This window comes from Pelodiscus sinensis, chromosome 1 (genome assembly GCF_049634645.1).
Source record: "Pelodiscus sinensis isolate JC-2024 chromosome 1, ASM4963464v1, whole genome shotgun sequence".
NCBI classification, from domain to species: Eukaryota; Metazoa; Chordata; order Testudines; family Trionychidae; genus Pelodiscus; species Pelodiscus sinensis.
In genome coordinates, this window is record NC_134711.1 from 76788950 (window position 1) to 76809358 (window position 20409).

At 40.7% G+C, this 20409-nt stretch overlaps 1 protein-coding gene across 2 annotated transcripts in view; it reads left to right on the top strand.

The window, feature by feature from the left end:
- The window catches only part of TMTC3 (transmembrane O-mannosyltransferase targeting cadherins 3), a 58408-nt gene extending 42774 nt beyond the window's left edge, over window positions 1–15634 (top strand). For both annotated transcript variants that reach the window (XM_075932795.1, XM_006114005.4), the window contains 6 exons: window positions 3428–3548; window positions 5844–5955; window positions 7283–7386; window positions 9668–9837; window positions 10608–10834; window positions 13565–15634. In XM_075932795.1, coding sequence (XP_075788910.1) covers window positions 3428–3548; window positions 5844–5955; window positions 7283–7386; window positions 9668–9837; window positions 10608–10834; window positions 13565–14382 — 1552 coding nt within the window. In that variant the 3' untranslated portion in view covers window positions 14383–15634. The remainder of the gene's footprint in view (window positions 1–3427; window positions 3549–5843; window positions 5956–7282; window positions 7387–9667; window positions 9838–10607; window positions 10835–13564) is intronic.
- The last annotated feature ends 4775 nt before the right edge of the window (window positions 15635–20409 follow it).

Below are 20409 nucleotides of genomic sequence, written 5' to 3' on the forward strand. Positions count from 1 at the left end.
GGCTTACTGAAGTTGGAATAAGCCATCCATTATTTCAAAATTATTTCGAAATAACGGAATTGCTGTGTAGATGCTTCCATAGTTATTTTGGAATAATGGCTGTTATTCCAAAATTACTTTCCTGTGTAGACACATCCTTAGTGGCCATCACATCAATGAGGAGGGTGTCTGAACTACAAAATCTCAGAATCCCCATACAGTGTTCCATAGAGACAGTGCAACTTAGGCTGCATCCAGCCTTCTAACCAGAGGTGGTCTCCCAATTCCAGCTTGGTCGAGACATCTTTCTTCCAGTATTTTACCCAAAACTATACTTGAACGCTAGACAAAGAGTATTACATATTTTAGACACAAGGCCCTAGATTTTTACATGGCTTACAAGAGACCATTTATTAAATCCTCCCAGTTGTTTGTAGCAATAGTGGAGTAGATGAAAGGGATCTGGTCTCCGTACAGCATATACGCACCTGCTGTGAGCTGGCAGGGGTTACACCCCTGCCAGTGATGGGACACTCGACTAGGGTGCATGCTTCTTCCACTACGTTCATAGCACAGGTCTGCCTCCAAGAGACATGCATGGTAGGCTTGTGGTCCTCTATATGCGTGTTCACAGTACACTACGCCAACGACAAATTCTTTAGGGAGGATGCAGCTGTTGGTAGGGCAGTACTCCCATCTGTGATTCCTAACTCCGGCCCCACCTCCACAGTGTAGCAGCTTGGGAGTTATCTGATTGGAATCAACGTAAACAAGCACTCAAAGAAGAAAAGACCTGTTCTTGAATTACTTGTTCTTGTAATTGTATTCGTCAAGATGTGGTGTTCATGTCCATTCCAATATCACCCTCCTTTCCCATTGTTGGAGTAGTTGGCAAGAAGGAATCAAGGGACGGGTAGGGCTGGCAGTGGTATATATGTGCTGATATAGCAGCACCACTCTAGGGATTTCCACAGCCGACCCCCATGTGAGCTGCTAGGGGAAAAAGTTTCAGATGCTCATGCATGCTGTACGCATACACCTGATTGGAATGGACATGAACAACAGGTAACTGTCTTTTTCTGCTATTTTTAGATGATGGAAGCAATGAAAAAAAGCATATTTTAAATAAGGAGACTTATATTACAGTAAATTTCCGATAATCCAGCACCTTTAGGACCCAGGGGGTGCTGGATTATCAGATATGCCGGACTATCGGAAGGGGGGCTATGAGGGGTCTAGGGTGGTGTGGGGGGATGCCACCCCAGATCCCTCATAGCCCCCCCCTTCTGATAGTCCGGCTCTGCCCCAGGCGTCCCCGATTCAGTTTCAGCAGCGGCTGAATTGGGACGCCTACAGCAGAGCAGCTGGGGTGCTGCCGGGTTGGTCCCACAGCGCCAAGGGGCGGCTGTGGGCTTCCCGGAGTCAGCCGCTAGTCAGTTTCACTCCTCGGCACGGTGTAATATAAAAAGCCTTTTGTTTTCATTATTTCCCCTAGAGGTATGTCTACACTTGCACCCTCTTTTGAGAGAGGGATGCAAATGAAAACATTCGAAATTGCAAATGAAGTCAGGACTTAAATATCCCGTGCTTCATTTGCATATTCGTGTTCTGGTACTATTTCGAAATAGTGCTATTTTGAAATAACAGACGCTGTTAAGATGTGGCTCTTTTGAGAGAGCACCGTTCTCTCGAAATAACCCTTATTTCTCGTACAGATTTACTAGTTATTTCGGGAGAAGGGTTTTCTCTCAAAATAACAGCGTCTGTAATTTCGAAATAGAATGTGAATATGCAAATGAAGTGCGGGATATTTAAATCCTGGCTTCATTTGCAATTTCGAATGTCTTCATTTGCATCCCTCTCTCAAAAGAGTGTGCAAATGTAGACGTACCCTAGGGAAGCAGCATTTCCTCAGTCTTACTACAAAAATACAGCACATTGGGTAGAGTTATTACAGAACACAGTGTAAGAAATAACTGACACAAATGAGCCACCATGAGTTGTTTTCATTGAGAAGGTTGCATAAAATGAGCATTTTCAATTTTTCTTAAAACCAAACAGTGCAAATGAGTTTACAAGAAGGTTGCTGTGTCCGTCCTAGTTTTTTTGTAGTGGGATTGATTTAGGATTTGGGATCCACATTATCAGGCTACTACTATATCTTCTGTATTTAGCTCTGATAAACCACTCCCAAGTAGCACTCCCAAAACACACAATCTGAATAGAAAATAAACTGAACAAAATTCTAGAAATAGAGGTTTCATAGTTTCCAAGGCCTAAAGTGATCACTGTTGTCCTCTAATCTGGCCTCTTGTATAATACAGACCTTAGAACTTCACATTAATTCCTTATTGATAAGGTTGCATTGAGGAACAGAGTGATCACCTAACACTGAATTTTCCCAATGATTTTCAGTTTCTGAAATTCAATAAAAAAAAAAGTTGATACATTAAATGAAAGAAAGTTTTAAGAATTTGTAGTTTCCACAGGCTGATACATGATTATGAATAGACATGTCAGTTCAAGAGACACCCTCTCCATTATGATGAAGCCCAAACTAAGGATTTTAAAAATCATTTTAAATCGTTACCAGATAACCATTCGATATCCTATTGGTTACACAGTTAATCATTAGTTTAGCCTGCGGATGTACTACAGCCCACTTGGTTTGAACTTGGAGCCAGAAGGCAGGCTCTGTCCTGGCATGTGTGCCAGCTCCAAGTTCAAATGCAGAGCTATGGGGGTGGGAGGGGCTCAGCCTAAAAGTGGGGACAGCTGCTGGGACCCAGCACATGCCAGGACTGAGCCTGCATGCTGGCTCAAGTTCAAATGCAATGTTGGGAGGGGGGGAGAATAGTTGATTCTCCAGGTAGGCAGCGTTTAACAAGTAATATTAACTGGTTATCTGTAGTCCAAACTATGTGAAAAGTTAGAGAATCTATGCATTAGAAATCTTGTATAGAATGTTCTTGTATTGGACAAAGATGTTGGAGTAGATGACCTAGTAAGTGTTCTCAATCTTTGATTTTTAAAATGTATAACTTTTTTTCATTTGACTTCTGGATCCCATTCATTGCCTTAAATTTGAATTTTTCTTCTGAGAGTTTGTCCTCTGCAAGGACATCCCCCACTTTGTATTTTAGTTGTCATAAACTTATTTCACAAGTGGACATTGTGACATTACAGTTGATACAGTAAATGACAAAAGTTTGAGATGACTCTTCTTTTCCTCCATGGTCAGATTGTAAATTAGTTGATAGTGTTCTATCAGAATAAATTACAAGATCAATTGCAATTTTTTTCTTTAACTCAGCAATGAGAAACAGTTATATCTATACTCCAGAAGGAGGTAAAATATTCCCCTTAGTATATAGTATTAGAAGTGTGTAGTGATCAGTGTTTTTACACCCCTGGTTTTATTTTTATTTTTCGTTTGTTTGTTTAACAGTGTGCTAAGAAAACTGTCCTGGATTTGTCTGTCTGTAGTGCTATTCACTCATGCCTTAAAAACACTGCACAGAAACTGGGATTGGGAATCCGAATACACCTTATTTATGTCAGCTTTAAAGGTACAGTATTATCTTTCAGAGTGGCAAAGGGGAGTAGATAATGGATCAGTGTCTGACTGCAGTAGGAGAACAAGAGAAGCTAAATGTAGTTTAATTAAGCCACAAATTTATTTTTAAATATCTGGGAGTACCCAGTGGAAAACAAGGTACAGTTCAGATAATTTCATAATTGTTTCAATAAATATTCCCAGTGTGCTTCCACAGCCCTCCCCATTAATCATCCTGGTCCCCAGACAACCTACTGTTGGGACCTCACCATCCCCACCTCAAATGAGGTTTAGGGGAGAGGGGCCTATAAAGAAGAGGGGATTGGCTCCCTGCCATTCCAGTCATTGGAGCCACAATCTCTCTCCCCAACCCCCATATCTCCCAGTTTCTGCTCCTTTAAAGACTACCTCTTTTAAATCATTTGCTAGTCTATTTTTTCTGATCACTGTATCATTCCATATGGAGTTTCTGCACTGAACATCCACCCCACATTTACATAATGAGTTGCAGTGTCCTAGCTTAACTCGTTTTACGTTTGCCTCAACTAACCTCTCTGAACCTGCTGTGGGAAAGTTGGAAATTAAAAACCAGTTGTCCTTGGTCAGTCTGATGGTGAGGAAAAATTGCTTCCCAACACCTGAAAAAAGTAGCAATGACTGCCATGCCCAAAGTGTATTCTGACACTCTCCAATATTTCACCACTTTCCATTGGAGGAAGGATGAGCATTTCTCTGCCTGGTCCAAGTAAAAGAGGTCTTTTCCTGCACTGGCATGGATCCATATAGTTCCCTGTCTCTTTTAGTTACTTGGTGTGAGGATGGCTCAGTGTCCCAACACTGGCCTGGTCGTCAGCTGCAACAGAAAGTCATTTCCTGGTTCTCTAGACCTTAAAAGGGGGCACACATTTAAAAAAAAAATGCTGGAAAAAGGTGTCATCTCACATTGGAATTAATGTGCTGAGGGGAAAAAAATATTGGAGCTTTTTCTTGATTGTAAGTACACATTTGAAGGTACAGGCAGTCCCCGGGTTACGTACAAGATAGGGACTGTAGGTTTGTTCTTAAGTCGAATTTGTATGTAAGTCGGAACTGGCGTCCAGATTCAGCCGCTGTTCAAACTGACCAGCGGCTGATTACAGGACGCAGAGTTACTCTGCCCCGGGCTTCCTGGAATCAGCCGTTGATCAGTTTCAGCAGCGGCTGAATCTGGACGCCTGGGACAGAGCAGCTGGGGCGCTGCCAGGTAGGTCCCCACAGCGCCGCACCTCGGCGTTACTGGACCAACCCAGCAGCACCCCAGCTACTCTGCCCCAGGCATCCTGATTCAGCCGCTGCTGAAACTGACCAGAAGCTCCGAGGAGCCACACTGCGGGACCAACCCGGCAGCGCCCCAGCTACTCTATCCCAGGTGTCAGCGGCGAGAAAAGCCTGGTCTGCTGGGGGGGGGGGGGCGCACTAGCTGTGCCCCTCCCCCCCCCCCCCCCCCAGCAGACCAGGGAGATGCGGGCGGTGGGACCGCCGACACGTGCCGCGGTCCCGCCCGCATCCTCCGGGGCTTTTCTCCGCATCCTCCGGGGCTTTGCTCCGCATCTCCATGGTCTGCTGGGGGGGGTCCCAGCGGACCAGGGAGACACGGAGCAAGGACGCGGGCAGCGGGACCAAGGCGCGTCTGGGCTGTCACGCTGCCGGCGTCCTTCGCGGCTTTGCTCCGCGTCTCCCTGGTCTGCTGGGTTCCCACCTCCCACCAGCAGATCAGGGAGACGCGGAACAGCTTTTCTCGCCCGGGAGGATGCGGGCAGCGGGACCGTGGCGAGAAAAGCCCCGTTCGTAACTGCGGATCCAACATAAGTTGGATCTGCGTAATTCGAGGACTGCCTGTATTATAAAACATGATTGCTCATTTGCATGGATCCACAGGCATAGTTATTCTGTGAGGATGAAATGTTTTAAAAATTTGATTCCCCAAAATAAGCCATCTTTGAATTAAAGGTGAAGAGGAGCAGACTGTTTATCCTTGGATGCCCATTTCCCCTTAAGAATTGTAATACAGATTGTTGCCGTTTCTGAACTTCTAGAAGGATTAAAGTTGCCAGAATCTGGTAAAGAAAACAGATTCTGGGCAACAAGTTTATTTTAATCACTATAATGTTACCAGTCTGTGATCTGACACTTTTACACTGAAGTTTTGTGAAATTTAAATACAGTTCTAAATTATTTGTTTTCCTCCTTCATTTATATTCAGTAGAGTTAAAAGTGCTACAAGGGTTATATAATTGAAATGTAATATCTGCATGCCTTCCATATTCAGGTAAATAAGAACAATGCCAAACTGTGGAATAATGTGGGTCATGCTTTAGAAAATGAAAAGAACTTTGAAAGAGCTTTGAGATTCTTCATACAGGCCACAAAAGTGCAACCAGGTAAATCTTATTAACTAGTTGCGTTTGCTCAGGTGCATTCAGTGGTGTTGATGATTTCTTCTTAATTTGCTCTAAGGAAATAAAATAGATTACAAAAAGAAATTTCTTTAGATTAAATTAAGTTTCACTGTTTAAGTGAAAATACTTCTGCATTAATTGTTTGTTTCCATAATGGAACTTTAAATCATGTAATATGACTCAGTAGATTGTCATGTCTTTGACTGTGGCAAGATTATTCTCTGTAAGAAGTGTAGACAAGATGTTATCTTATTGTAAACTTTATTCAGAATAGTTTTTTGTGGATGTACAGCAATGCAGGGATTTTACCTCTTAACATCAGAGGGGTAGCCGTGTTAGTCTGAATCTGCAAAAGCGGCGAGGAGTCCAGTGGCACCTTATAGACTAACTGAAGTGTTTTTGCACTTTAGTTGCTATGGAGAGGAAAAAAAATTACTAACCAAAAACCTTTATGATCATTTAGCTTCTGTATGCCAAACATGGATCTAAAAGCCACACTTTCTGTTTTAGTGGTTTGTTTTTAGAGATGTAAGTGACTTGTCAAATCACTAGTCAACTATCCAGTATGTATCAGTTAGTTGTCCAGTGATTCGATTAGTTGCTTTCCCTCACGCTTGCTGCCTCTACCAGAGAGAGGCAGCAAGGGCGGGAGCAGGAGCCGGTGCTGGGAGGAAAGTATTGCACTCAGTCACCTCATAGTCTTTCTTTAATAACATGTGGATGCAGAATGTATACTTAGTAAATCTGCATATTAAATACAGAAGATTGTTCTAACTAGTTATGAATAAATAATTCTGACACCATTTTGCTAATAATTCCGTTACTTTTTCTTTTGTTTATTAATGTATTTATAAAAGAGAAAATTAAGAAATTTATCTCCTGCTTAGTCCTATCCTGAAATTACAATTTTTATGTAATTTCCATGCAGTATAACTTGCTCCTGTCGACAAACCTTGTGCACCATTTTGGTTCAGCCTCAAGTAGTTATTGTGGAGATTTTTCTTTTATTGTCACAAACAATTATAATTTCAAATGAGAAATATCAGACGTTAGAATGCTTCATCCCTCAGATTCCATTTCAATAAAAAGTTCCTTCTTTTTGGAAAACAAAAAGAGCCACTAGTATGGCCAAAATCCAGTACAATTAGAATATTTTGTCAGTTTTCCAGTAAGCATCAGTGACTTCTTAATACTCGGTTGGCTTATATTTAAAATGGAAGCATTTAATGTTCAGTATTCACAAGGCATAGATTTTTAAATACACTTGTTAAAATGAGATATGAATGGAATATCAAATTTTATTTTCAAGATGATATTGGTGCCCACATGAACGTAGGAAGAACTTTTAAAAATTTAAATAAAACCAAAGAAGCAGAAGACTCATACATGATTGCTAAATCACTAATGCCACAGGTAAGTAGTAATGTTTTTTTTAAACTATCATCTTTTGAGATCTTTCCAGGTACGTGTATATTTACAATGGCGTGTGGAGTGTAGACATTGCACACCCAGTTAGCATGGGTAGGGCACTACCAAATTCATGATCAAATTTCAGTGTGTTGTAACAGTGGGGATCCCCCCCTCTATGATTTCGGCATTGCAAAGTTATTGAAGAGGAGGGTTCCCAAGATTGCCACCCTCACTTCTGTGCTGTCTAGGCAGCAGCTTCCAAGCTTCCTGCAGTTTGAGGAGGTTCTTGGAGGCATGGTTCTTTAAATGGGGGGGGGGATCCTTTTTCAAAAGATACTGTACTCTTTTTTTTTTTTTAAGTATGCAATCTTTCGAAAAAGGGTTGTTTTTTCAAAAGAACCGCATCTAGACAACAGTTTCAATTTCAAAATACCCATTTCAAAATAACGTGCGGCCGCCTTTATGCAAATGAACCATGGGAAATTCAAATCCCAGCTTCACTTGCAATTTCGATCAGTGTAATTTACATCTCTCTTTTGAAAAATATGCCCCTAGAGTTGTGCGGGTGGGGACCTGGAATGGAAGCCCGAAGTCTAGTTCCCAAGCTGCAGCAGTACAGAAGTGTGGGTGTATCACCCGCATTTCTGTGCTGCCTTTGGAGATGTGTCTGATCTCCTCTCAAGGGCAGCCTTGCAGATAAAGGACAACTCCTATTCCTCCCCAGAGTGTCTAGGCTAGGAGCTCTGAGCTCTCAATGGTGGGGGAAATCAGATTTCACAGGGATGAGAATTTCACAGTCCACAACACGTTTTTCATGGCTGTGAAATTGGTAGGGCCCGAAGCAGAAGCATAGATAACAAGGTGTAGACAGCAAGGCATGGCTTAGGCAAGTAAAGTAGATCAGTGTCCCTATATGCCTGAATCCTAGTATACATAGCCTGCACAGTTCTCTGTACACCCTGTAGTGCTTCCTGCTTCTATGCTGCCGTTTTCACCATAGTGGAAGTATTTAGCAGAAAGATGGGAACTTTCCCTGCAGCTTTTCACTGCTGCATTTAGCTAAACACCACAGTGAGAGTGGACACATCCGTCCTTTGTTGCAGATAGCTTAAAAATGTAGACAAGGTCTCAGTCAAGTGCATTATGGATTGAAGATTGACCATGTTGCAGCAAGTGCTTCTGTTTCCTTACTTAAAGTATAAAGTTCTAAACTATTCATAATAGTGTAGAATTTTATACATTAAGTAAATTTTAATATATTGCCTCAGAGTCTAATCAAAGTCATATTAGTTCAACAAATATTAGTTTGATTGTTTCATTAAAACAAGGAACTTTTAAACTTCACACTGTTGGTTTTTTGTTTGACTTCTTTTGTATGTGGCCAAAAAACAAATCCTAAAGCTCCACCCACCAAATAGTGCAAAAATGTACTATTTCCCATCCCATTGTCCAATGCTACTGTTTTGGTTTCCGTAGCTGCAAGAAAATGTTTAACTAAAGAAACCTATACATTGAACATGTTCTTTAAAACCCATGCATTTCTGTTACTGTTAGATTTTTAGAGCACTGTAGCTATTTGACTTTGTCCTTAACAATCCATTATCTAATTTTATATGCTATGAATAATACTTATTTTAGCAAGATTATTTCTCACTCTCTTTTGCGAAGATCAGAATACCAATCTAAATATGGAATCAAATTGTGTAGTGCAACAAGATGAGAATTATTGAGGATCTGATGCAGTTTAATGTCAGTTGCATCTAGATATCCGTATCAGATAGTGGCCCAACCAGCTTTCATAGGAGCTTTTATGGACAAAAGAAAAATGAAGTTAAAATGCCTAACAAAATGATGTCAGATGTTTTTTAAATAGAAAAATATCCATGTTCTTAGTGAGTATCTGCTTGGGGGGCTGTATGTTGGTGGGTAAGTATTTGCCATGGTTCCAATTGTTATTTCAGCAATAATTTAAATTTTGTGCCACTGATTTTTTAACCTACTACTGTTGTGCCTGTTTTTTAAATAAGGTTTTGAGCCCATCAAATTGCTCTTTTTTTGAGGGAAGGGACTTGTCATGTTTTAGAATTTGTTGTTTTTAATGCTGATATTGCATTTCAAGTTCAGGTTATTATTTTATATATACATACGTGCACACACACATTCACTGTTTTATCTTGGTGAAGTTTAAACGCATGAAGCTGCTTTCCAACTATATGCATGCTTTCTGATTTTGTTTTTAATTTTCTGCTGATTCATTTTTGGCTTTTTTCCCCTCTTTGGCTAGATTATCCCAGGTAAAAAATATGCAGCACGAGTGGCTCCTAACCATTTAAATGTTTATATAAATCTTGCAAACTTGATTCGGGCAAATGAATCTCGCCTTGAAGAAGCAGATCAGTTGTATCGACAAGCAATTAGTATGAGGCCAGACTTCAAACAGGCTTACATTAGCAGGTATTTTTCTGATGTATTCTTCAAAACGTACTTAGTGAACGAAACTTATCACAAAACCAATAAATAACTTCATTTATTTACTTTATAGCATGGATTTCGTTGTGAGCTGTTTATTTAATATCTGTCAGTTTACATTTGAAAACAAGATATAGTTTTGTTGTTGTAAAATATCATAGTTCAGTCCCATTTTATGAACTCCTGGTACTGGTAATTTATCTTCAAGCTTGTTTTAGTTAGAACTTCATATGGCATTATAAACCTTCCTGCTTTAAATAATGCTTATGTAACATCGACTGATGGAATCAAACTTGGGAGCTCTGGAGCTTAGTGCGTAAGCCTTTACTAAAAGCCAGCTGGCTATTAGTTAAGGCTGTAGAGCCAGCATATTATTCTCTCTCTGTAAGTGGTGTTGGTGCCAGTAGATGGGGCAGTTTACCACACCCAGAAGGTGTGGGGGTTATACTTACTCACAGCAAGCATACTTTTGTATGCCTTGGGGTTGGGGCCCCAAACTTCAGCCTGTTAAAATGGGCAGTATAGCAAGCTCTGCCCTAAATTCCTTGGTCTTCGGTGCTGCTTTTTTAAAGTCTCCTCACTAGGTCTCCCTTTTATATGAAATCTTATTGTCTGTCTACTGAAAGTTTTCTTTACTCCCCCACTACAGCCCTCAAATTTAGGGAAACAACAGTTAATAACATTTTATTATAAAATATATGTTTGTTTTTTCAAAACATTGATGAAAGTTAAACAGAAATTTGGTTCCTCAACAGGGGTGAATTACTTCTAAAAATGAATAAGCCTGTGAAAGCGAAGGAAGCTTATCTTAGAGCATTGGAACTGGACAGAACCAATGCAGACTTGTGGTACAATTTGGCAATTGTTTACATTGAACTGAAAGATCCAACAGAAGCCCTGAAGAACTTCAACCGGGCATTAGAACTTAATCCTAAACATAAATTGGCATTGTTCAATTCTGCACTACTAATGCAAGAATCTGGTATGTTGGTTTGCATAAAATATCTGTTCTATATTTGTATTTACCACACACAGCGTGACTAAGCCTCTAATGAATACTGACTTGTCATCTTTAGAAAAGTCATATTTTTTTTATTCTCCAGAACTGCAGTAAGAGACAAAACTATTTCCTGCATAATTACCCCTCTAGGCTTTTCCAGATCTTATGAAACTACTTTAGTATTACCAAGGTTTTACATCTGTGTGTAGCCCATCTGATGGTATGTGCTTGTTTTTTATGCCTGCATTTAGTTTTCTTATTTATAAGGTATCACCTTAGGCATATAGAGCAGGGGTTGGCAAAGTTATTGACCCTCTGAGTCACATGCAATAATTTTCATAACCTTGAAAGCTGCCCAGGATATAGGGCTTTAGCCTTCTGGGGCTCACTTGCTGGGGTTTGGGGCTTCTGTCCTGCAGCTGGGTAGTGGAGTTTGAGGCTTCTGCCTTATGGGAGGCACCTGCCAAGGCTCAGAGGAGCCCGGAGCCCTGCCAGAGGCCACAAGCCCCAACCTCTTCTACTTGGATAGTCTATTAGGCAGAGAAAGGAGAGGCATGGTGGGCTCCAAGTGTCATGCTTTAACTGTAGAAGAGCAACATGTGGCTCAGTACAGAGCATATGTAAAACCCTCCTCTCTAACCAGCTTCCCATGTTTAACTATGTTGTATACATTTATCTATTCTTTACTGACTGCAAATTTCCCATGTCTTCAGTGGGCTTTAAAGCTGTCTGTAAAAAATACCTTCTTCTTTCTATATGTTGCTTGATTATGATAGTGATTAATGTAAATCTAAACTTATTGTACTCAATTTCTAGTAGAATTTTTTTGGAAAGTGCGGTTAAGTAAACCCTGATTGTGCACATTGGGAATTATGAAGATTATGTGGCAAAAGTAACTAGTTATAAATTTATATTTTAATGTGGAGAAGAGTGAACTGGCTCTAAATCAGGGCTGGGCAAGATGTGGCCAGGGGGCCAAATTTGGCCCACCAAACACTTTGATCCACCCCGTGGACTGCATCTGGATTCTTTCTATTTATATCCTGCTCCCTGTACCACTGAATTTCCAAGAGGTGGCTCAGGTAGCAGGATCGTATTTAAATGTCTCACGGTCATGGTGCTACCCTGGCAGGGGGCCAGAGCCGGATCTTTGAGCCTTTTAAATAGCCACAGCAATCCCAGGCAGCTGCCATGCAACACAGTAGCGGCAGAGCCACAAGTCTGTTGTGTGTTTTTTAATTCAAAGCCTCTGACCCACACAGCTCTGGGAGGAAGCTAGTCCCCAACCCTGTCTCTTCTGCCCCAGGCTCTGCCCCTTCCTGTGGTGGAGCCAGCCTATGACTACATAACAAAATTAATTTTGGCTCCCTTGCAAAAATTATTGCCCACCTCTGTTCTAAATATAGTATGTATTTTACATAAAGTTAAGCAAAATCCAATACTAAAAGAAAAATATATAAGTAATGAAGTATCGTAAAAGGTGCCCTGAGCTGTAAGTTAATTTTCACTCTGACCTGATCAGACCTCAGCTTCTTTGCAATTTGTGTTCCAGTATTTAATCAAAAATCATATCTGACAGATTTGAAACACAATAACTTTAAAAGGTACAGAACAGTTTATGTAGGCAGTCTGTAGTGGTGGACAACTCTAAGACATAGTTTCTTCTAAGGTGCATGCCTGCATGGGCACACACTAAGTTTTTGACTCCTGCCCACTTCCTCAGCAGGGCCATGCGCAGTGACTGCTCTGCTCAAGAGCTGCAGCTACGGCCGGGAGGAGGGGGGGGGGGGGGGGGCGCTGCACATGGCGGGCAGCAGCTTCTCCAGTGGCTGAGGCCCAAGCTGCCATATGGTGGGTGGCAGCAGCTGGGTGGTTTTCAGGGTGGGTAGATGCAGGATCATGTACCTTGTTTATTATCCTTTGTTTTAGTATTTTTTCTAACATAATTTAAATGATTTATATTTATGTTTAAATATAATTTTGTTAGTAACCGGTGGGTGCTATTGTGGCACACATCTGAACAAGTGCACATGATATCAGTATTGGTGCACAAGACAAAACTCAGTCTGCTCATGGATGAAAAATCTTAGCGGGAACACTGCTCTAGGATCTTGGATTTGATATGCTGTTAAGAAGATATCTTAGCTTGGTTTTGAGGTCAGACATCTAATTATCCCTCTCTGCCTTAACTGTTCTTTAATAACAAAATGAGATCTTTCACTCCAAGATTGCCTTTGCAAAAGCTATTTGTCTGTATTGACCTTTTCTCCTCATTCTGTTTGTTCTGACACTTGTAAAGCTCCCATTATTTGGATCTCCAGGGCTTGACAAATCATGGTGAAATCCACTTGCCAGCCCCGCACTGCACAAGTGCCAGACCTGCATTGCGCATGCGTGCGCCGCTGGTAAACGGGGCGACCGGCTGAAGTCTACTCGCCCCGGGCAAGTAGATACACTGATTTGTCGAGACCTGCTCATATAAAAACTAAACCTTTTTTTCCCCATCAGGGAAGAACAGTATGATATAAATATATCTTTTGTAGCCTTCAAAAATATTTAGTAGTATTTCCACCATTTGTGCAGTTTTATTTTATGCTAAACATATGTAATATTAAAGAATGGTATGTTTTTGTTTAGGAGTTATGTTAGCATTTCTCAGGATGATTATAAAAATGTTTGGAAAAATATCTAATGTATTTTCTGTCATTTTAGGTGACCCTGCTCTTAGGCCTGAAGCTAAGAAAAGGCTTTTAAGTTATGTGAAGGAAGAACCACAAGATGCAAATGGCTACTTCAATTTGGGTATGCTGGCAATGGATGACAAAAAAGATGGTGAAGCAGAGTCTTGGATGAGGAAAGCCATAGGGTTACAACCAGGTTTCCGAAGTGCTTTGTTTAATTTGGCACTTCTTTATTCTCAGACAGCAAAAGAGCTGATGGCTTTGCCAGTCCTAGAAGAATTATTGAGATTTTACCCTGATCATACCAAAGGTCTGATTTTAAAGGGCGACATCTTAATGAACCAAAAGAAAGATATAATTGGAGCAAAAAAGTGTTTTGAAAAAATCTTGGAAATGGAGCCCAACAATGTGCAAGGAAAACATAATCTTTGTGTAGTTTATTTTGAGGAACGAGACTTAATAAAAGCAGAAAAATGTCTTGTTGAGACACTGGCATTAGCACCACATGAAGAGTATATTCAACGTCATTTAAACATAGTCAGAAGTAAAATTTCATTGCTCAGTGCTGCAGAGCAGTCAACATTTCCAGCAGATGGAACTGCAGCTGTGGGAGGGGAAAAAATTCCATTTGAAAACTTGAAAGAAGTAAAAAGTGAACAGAGAACCACCCAGACATTGAATAGTAACATTAACAAAGGACAGTCAAATAGCAAGAAACGAACAGAAAAAAATAACACAGATAAAGAGACTAAAAAAAAATCTACAAAAGAAATCAAAGACATTGAAAAAAAAAGAGTCGCTGCTTTGAAAAGACTAGAAGAGATTGAACGTATTTTAAATGGTGAATAGCCTTTATCATGTCACAATAGAGCAGGGGGAGGACACTGCTTATAATTATTGCATAATGTTTAATCAAACTGGAAATTAGACCTGGTGCTTTGAAAATGGGAAGAATACTGACAGCATATCATTTAAGAAGTAGAACAGGCTGCTTTACAACACCGAGAATAATCTGTTGAAAAACCCATAACATTTCATCAAGTTTTTGAGTCGGCTAGAGTATGAAAAGAAAACATGGATCTTCTAATGGTGAAAAATGGTACTTGAACACTAACATGTTGGTAACCAGAGATGCTTCATAATATTGTTTTCAAGGTAGCTTCAACAAATCTCAATCAAGAGTTTATTGGGGAACCCAAATAAACTTCAGCTTGATTCTATTTTTATTAACTTTTTCTAAATTCCAATATGTGTTAGCCATTGAAATCTTTCTAAATCTTCACTATGCAGTAAACTTTTCTTTGTTTTACTAGTGTTCCAGAGCTTAACAAAGAATAAAGAACATACATTGTCACTAGTGGTATTTTAAAGGTAATTTTTTTCAAAGAATGTGTACTGATGAAACAACACTGTCCAAAATAATAAATGCAACCGTTTTCTAAGTATGTGATGATACAATAATGTTTTAGTTGCTCTTCATTTGCTATAAAAATCACTTTTATCATTTTATTTAAAATTAAATGAACAGAAATCCTGTGGTGCTCTCATGATATCTTACTGTGTTCTTTCCTTTTGAAAAAAAAATCATTGTATTATCAAACCTTTGTGGTATTAGTTCATTTGTTTCACAGTTCATTGGACGCTGTCAAACGCATCTTCAGTAACAAGAAGTGGTCATTGATACATTTGTATCAGTTGATTCCATGGTGTGATAAATTCTTCAATGTGTATAGTAAACTCTCTTTATTATTTGCAGTCAAACGGTATTTTAGTCTTGTGACTTTCAACATAAGCTAATCACAAAAATGATTTATTCACTGTTTAGGGCAGTGTTACAGTAATTAAGCCACTAAATTCAGCACTGTTAATAGGAGGAAATGTACCTTCTGATTTATTTCCAAGCACCAAACTTTGACATTTTGACACTAAGCATGATTTATTAAATATTTATTTTGACTACTGAATTTCTAAAAAGTTTCCACTGATGTCATAATGCACAAATGTTATTTCTCACATGAAACATTTTGTTTATCTCAGCATTGTTTTTATCTTTGTGGGTATGCATATGTTTTTGTTTAAATATATTGTTGATCACATAAAATTGTGTTTGTCTTTTTTTTTCTTGCTGTACTGTAGTTAGGAAACAAGAGAATCACAGTTTAATTCAATAATATTTTATTTTGATCCAGAAGCCTTGTTTCTTAATCTTTTATGTTGGAGGTCTCCTTATTTATTTCAACTTATATTCACATTAGAGAGAACTCAACGATCTGATTTTTTTTAAAGCATTGAAAACACACTCAAGTACCACTCACCATTTGCTTGCATTTTGTTGGTTGAGTCTTCCTGTTTAGCTTAGTTTCAAGTAGCATAAATCTGACATTTCTGACTTAATTAAAACTAAATCAGTGGAAAAAATAATTTTATAGGCTGATTTTTTTTTAAATAAAGCCTTAAGTAAACATTTAGTTTAGCAAATCATCTCTTATTTTATTAACCTTCATTTCAAACAAGAAAAAAAAATCAAGAAAATAATGTTCATATTTAGATGAAGGACTCTAGGGCTATGTCTAGACTGCAAGCCTCTTTCGAAAGAGCCTCTTTCGAAAGAGAGCGTCTAGACTGCACGTTGAACTTTCGAAAAAGCGGCTTGCTTTTTCGAAAGAAAGCATCCAGTGAGTCTGGATGCTCTCTTTTGAAGAAGCCCTATTTACATTGAAGAACGCCTTCTTTCGAAAGAGGAACTTTCGAAAGAAGGCGTTCTTCCTCGTGAAATGAGGTTTACCGCCATCGAAAGAAAAGCCGCGTTCTTTCGATTTAATTTCGAAAGAAAAGCCGCGTTCTTTCGATTTAATTTCGAAAGAACGCGGCTTGAGTCTGGACGCAGGGGAAGTTTTTTCAGAAAAAGGCTACTTTTCCCGAAAAAAACCCTGAGTCTGGACACAGCCTAGGAAAGGTCACAAAGGGGATCCAAAACACATCCTTCTATAAGTAGCCAAGGGGACTTGGGTGTGGCTCCTGCAGTGTTGCTGCTAACAGGCCCCTCCAATTTGTTTAACTGCTCCATAGCCACAGAGCCTTGCAACTGCCATTGACATGGCCCAGGTCTCTGCTTTCTGTGACTCCCCTTGGCTGCAAACACTGAGCCACAGCCAATGGGAACTATGAAGCTCTATGGCTGAGGAGCAATTAAGTAAACAAACCAGAATTGCCCAGCTCTACTGCGTTGCCTATACTACCATATTCTCCATCCTCAGTCAAAAAGAAGTTTCTTCTTGATGTCTAGATTTGATGCTGTAGGGCAGGAGTGGGGAACCTAAGGCCCAGGGCCTTGATGCAGATCCCCTGAGGCTCAGCGCCCTCCTCCCCTGAATTGGCAAGCCCATGTTGGCACTTCAGTCCCTCTGATATCTCCCCACGGGGCTAGAACACACGATCTACTAGCCTGGAGCCCCCTAGGCTCTGGTGTGAGATGGGAATGTGGAAAGTGTCGTCTTCCTGAAGGAACAGAAGTTTGACACCGTATAGATCCAATCATGAGGGTTTATTATATACAGCACTGGCAGAGTGTCACTTTACTGTTAGGCTCAGTGAGACACAGCTTAATAATTGATTACAATAGATTATACAGGGTACCAAGGGGTGGAGAGAAGAGATGGGGTGTGAGTTCCCTAGCCCCTGGATAGGTTCTAGCAGCAAGGCAAAATTAGCACAATAAGCCAGTAATCTAAAAGGTTACATCATTGCTCTGCCCATAGCTCAGGTTAACATGTTTGCTATTACACAGGTGTTATCCCTCACACTTTTCTCTTGCAAGATGTAAGTTAAATCCTAATTTCAGGTCCATAGAAATGATGGTGGCATTCCCAGACAGGTTGGCCCACAGGTTGGCTTAGAGGGTCTCAAAGCAAAAAGAACAGTGAACAGTACACAGCAATAACAACTGCATATAGTTTATCAATGTGTTCTCTTGAGTTCGGGTTGGCATCTGTGAGGAAAGGATGCCATAACTTATGATGACATGCTAGCCCTCTCCCTGAACTCTGGTTGGCATTCAGGGAGTATGTACTTGTTATCTTGTCCTAAACCAGAGTCTAGGCCCTTCTGTGAGTTATGTGCCCGTAACTCATGATAAGTTCCCAGTTACTGCTCCCCACCTGCGGATGTGCTGTCTTCTCTTGTTTATGGCTGGTTAAACAAACATGTCTGTTTCTTGCTTATCTCAACCTTTTTTTTTTAGCCATGTATTGTCCATTGTTAACTAGGCCTCAGACCAGGCAAATGGAGTTTGGGCATATGTGAAAGATTCTTAAAGGAGACCATGGTCAAGATCTTACATACATATTGGGATTTGGGCCATTCACTTCTCAGATGGCAGCCACATCAATGAGGAATAGTAATAGAGACGTAACTGTGTTAGTCTAGTCTAGCTGAAACAGAAAACAGGAGTCTGTAGCACTTTAAATGTCTGTTCCCTCCTTCCTCCCCCCCCCCCCCCCCCCCAGTTCTGAAATTTGAATTGTCCTTTTTATATGTAGTCACTTTTTTTTTGATTGTATCCCTTTTGTATACATAGTCATGCCTATTTTCTTCCACAATTTGATCTGAGGAAGTAGGTCTGGCCCACGAAAGCTCATCACCTAATAAACCATCTGATTAGTCTTTAAAGTGCTACGTAGTCCTGTTTTTTGTTACATCAATAAGGGTTTGTTTGGGGCTTTTGCGCTTCTCATTTGTGTGTGGCTCCCATCTGATTTTTCTGTGGGAATGTTAATCTCAAAACTAGCCTGGCATATTCATCTCCTGTAAAGCTCTCAAATGTTTTTGGCTGTCTCGCAGATACCTCTCCCCTGCTATCTATTGCATGGTAGAACTACATCTACAGCAGTTGTTTATGTGGAAAAGTATTAATTTGGAAAAGTATTCATGTATTTTTAAAATATGATTTAACAAGCTCGAAAGAAGGAAAGCAGCACCCTGTAACCAGCTAGGCTGTTGTGATCCTCTTGCCAGTGGACTACAAGTAGACTGCTGATCTCAGTTTGAGAATCACTGTTTTATCCTCTCTAACAATTATGGGAACAGTGGCTGGTGATATGGAGCTCATTGGGGGCACTGACTTAATGGTTGTCTACCCTTTCCTTATTCGCTTTATGAACAACTCAACCAATAACATGCCTGAGACAAAGAAACATTAAACTTAATGTTAGGAAATGCTTTATCTGCCTGACATCACTTCTAGCCACATTAGAGGTAATTCTACCTGACCCTCCATGACAATCAAGGTCCAGACACCTCGGGGTGAACAAAAGGTTTAAAAAAAAATTTCCTTCTCTGAATAACCATGAGTTACCATGTCAGGGGAGAGAGAAAAAAGGGGGAAAGCTTTTTAAAAAGAAGGCTTGAAACTCAAGGACTGTGGATAATCTCCATGAGAAACAGTATCCCCTCTGTGGTGGGGGGGGTACAGTGGAAACTAGTGGTCTAAGGCAATAGGTAATTTGCCTGAGAACAGGAATTTTATCCAATATAAAGGTGTAAAAGATGAGGTTGCATCTTGTTCATTTTGGGTGTAAATTATACATGTTTGTTCTTACTCATGGTGTCTTATGCAACTGGAATCTGAGCATGGGCAACAGCAGTCCCTGTCTGCAGCCCCCAGCTTCATCCTCTGGCTGCCCCCCACCCCTGTGGTCCCTGCACAAGCTCTGGCCTTCAAACCCCATTCCCTGGTCTGGCGCTCCCTGTGGGCTGCTCCCAGCTCTTGTTCACTAGGTGATGGTGAGCAGTGTTCATGTGGTGTGGAGGACTCAGGAAGAGCAAGGGGTAACCACACAGCCAACATCCAGAGAGAAGTGGTGGTTTCCTCTTCAAAATGCTGCTTCTCTCTGGCCGTGCTCTGCCCCTCCTGAGTCCCCCGGCCTGCGTTCGTGTGGCTTGTCACCACCCGTGCCTCCCACTTGCTTGCCTGACGCCTCCCTCACTTCCCTGCTTCTGCCTAAGGTTCCTGTCTCTCTAATCTGGATGCCATTTTCTGATGTGGGAAAGTTAGCAACCCCTCGCAGTCCCCCTGCGGAGTGGCTGCTCCCCTGAAGAGTGGAGGGCTGGTGCTAGGCTGTACAGGGCAGCAGCATTCGTAGGGCCGGCCCAGCAGAGGTGACAAACCAAAGGGGGAAAACCATAGTGTCTGGTAGTAAGAACTTGGGGAGACTTGAGACTGGAAGGGTTGGTGGTGTCAGAAATGATTCCCTTTTCGCTCCTCTCTATCCATCTGCATAGTTAAGGAAGGAAAGATAGCATGTTTCCACTCGTACTAATGACCTAGGGTATGACTCTTTAAAAATTACTGTGGCTTCACCTTAAAAAGATTGGATGCATTATCACTCCTCTTTATCCTTCAAGTACTCCTTTCTCTACAACAGGCTGATATTATGTTAGGACCTGTTTACAGGGAAAGTTGCAAAGAACACTCACAGTTGTAAAATATTTTAATCCCTTTACTTTAACATGTGGGCTGCTATGCTCTGTTGACTGTCCATTGAAACCACAATGGAATGTGATGAGAGGCCCACTAGATAAAAAGGTAAAAATATGAGGCCATGAGGTGCCTGGTATCAATGATACATTTCACGGTGTTCTGTTTCAGCTTCAATGGCAAGTCAACAGAGAACTCCTAGACCACACACTTATATCACAATTGATGCATGTATCAATGAGTGCTTTGCTCCTAGTTAATCTTTTGCACATGCAGCAGCAATAAATGCTCACATACATTTGCACAACCATTGACTCACTTGGGCATGCATTTGCAGTACAAATTCATGCAGTGGTGGGTGCACATTTGCACTGCCACTTATTGCAATTGTATAAATTGAT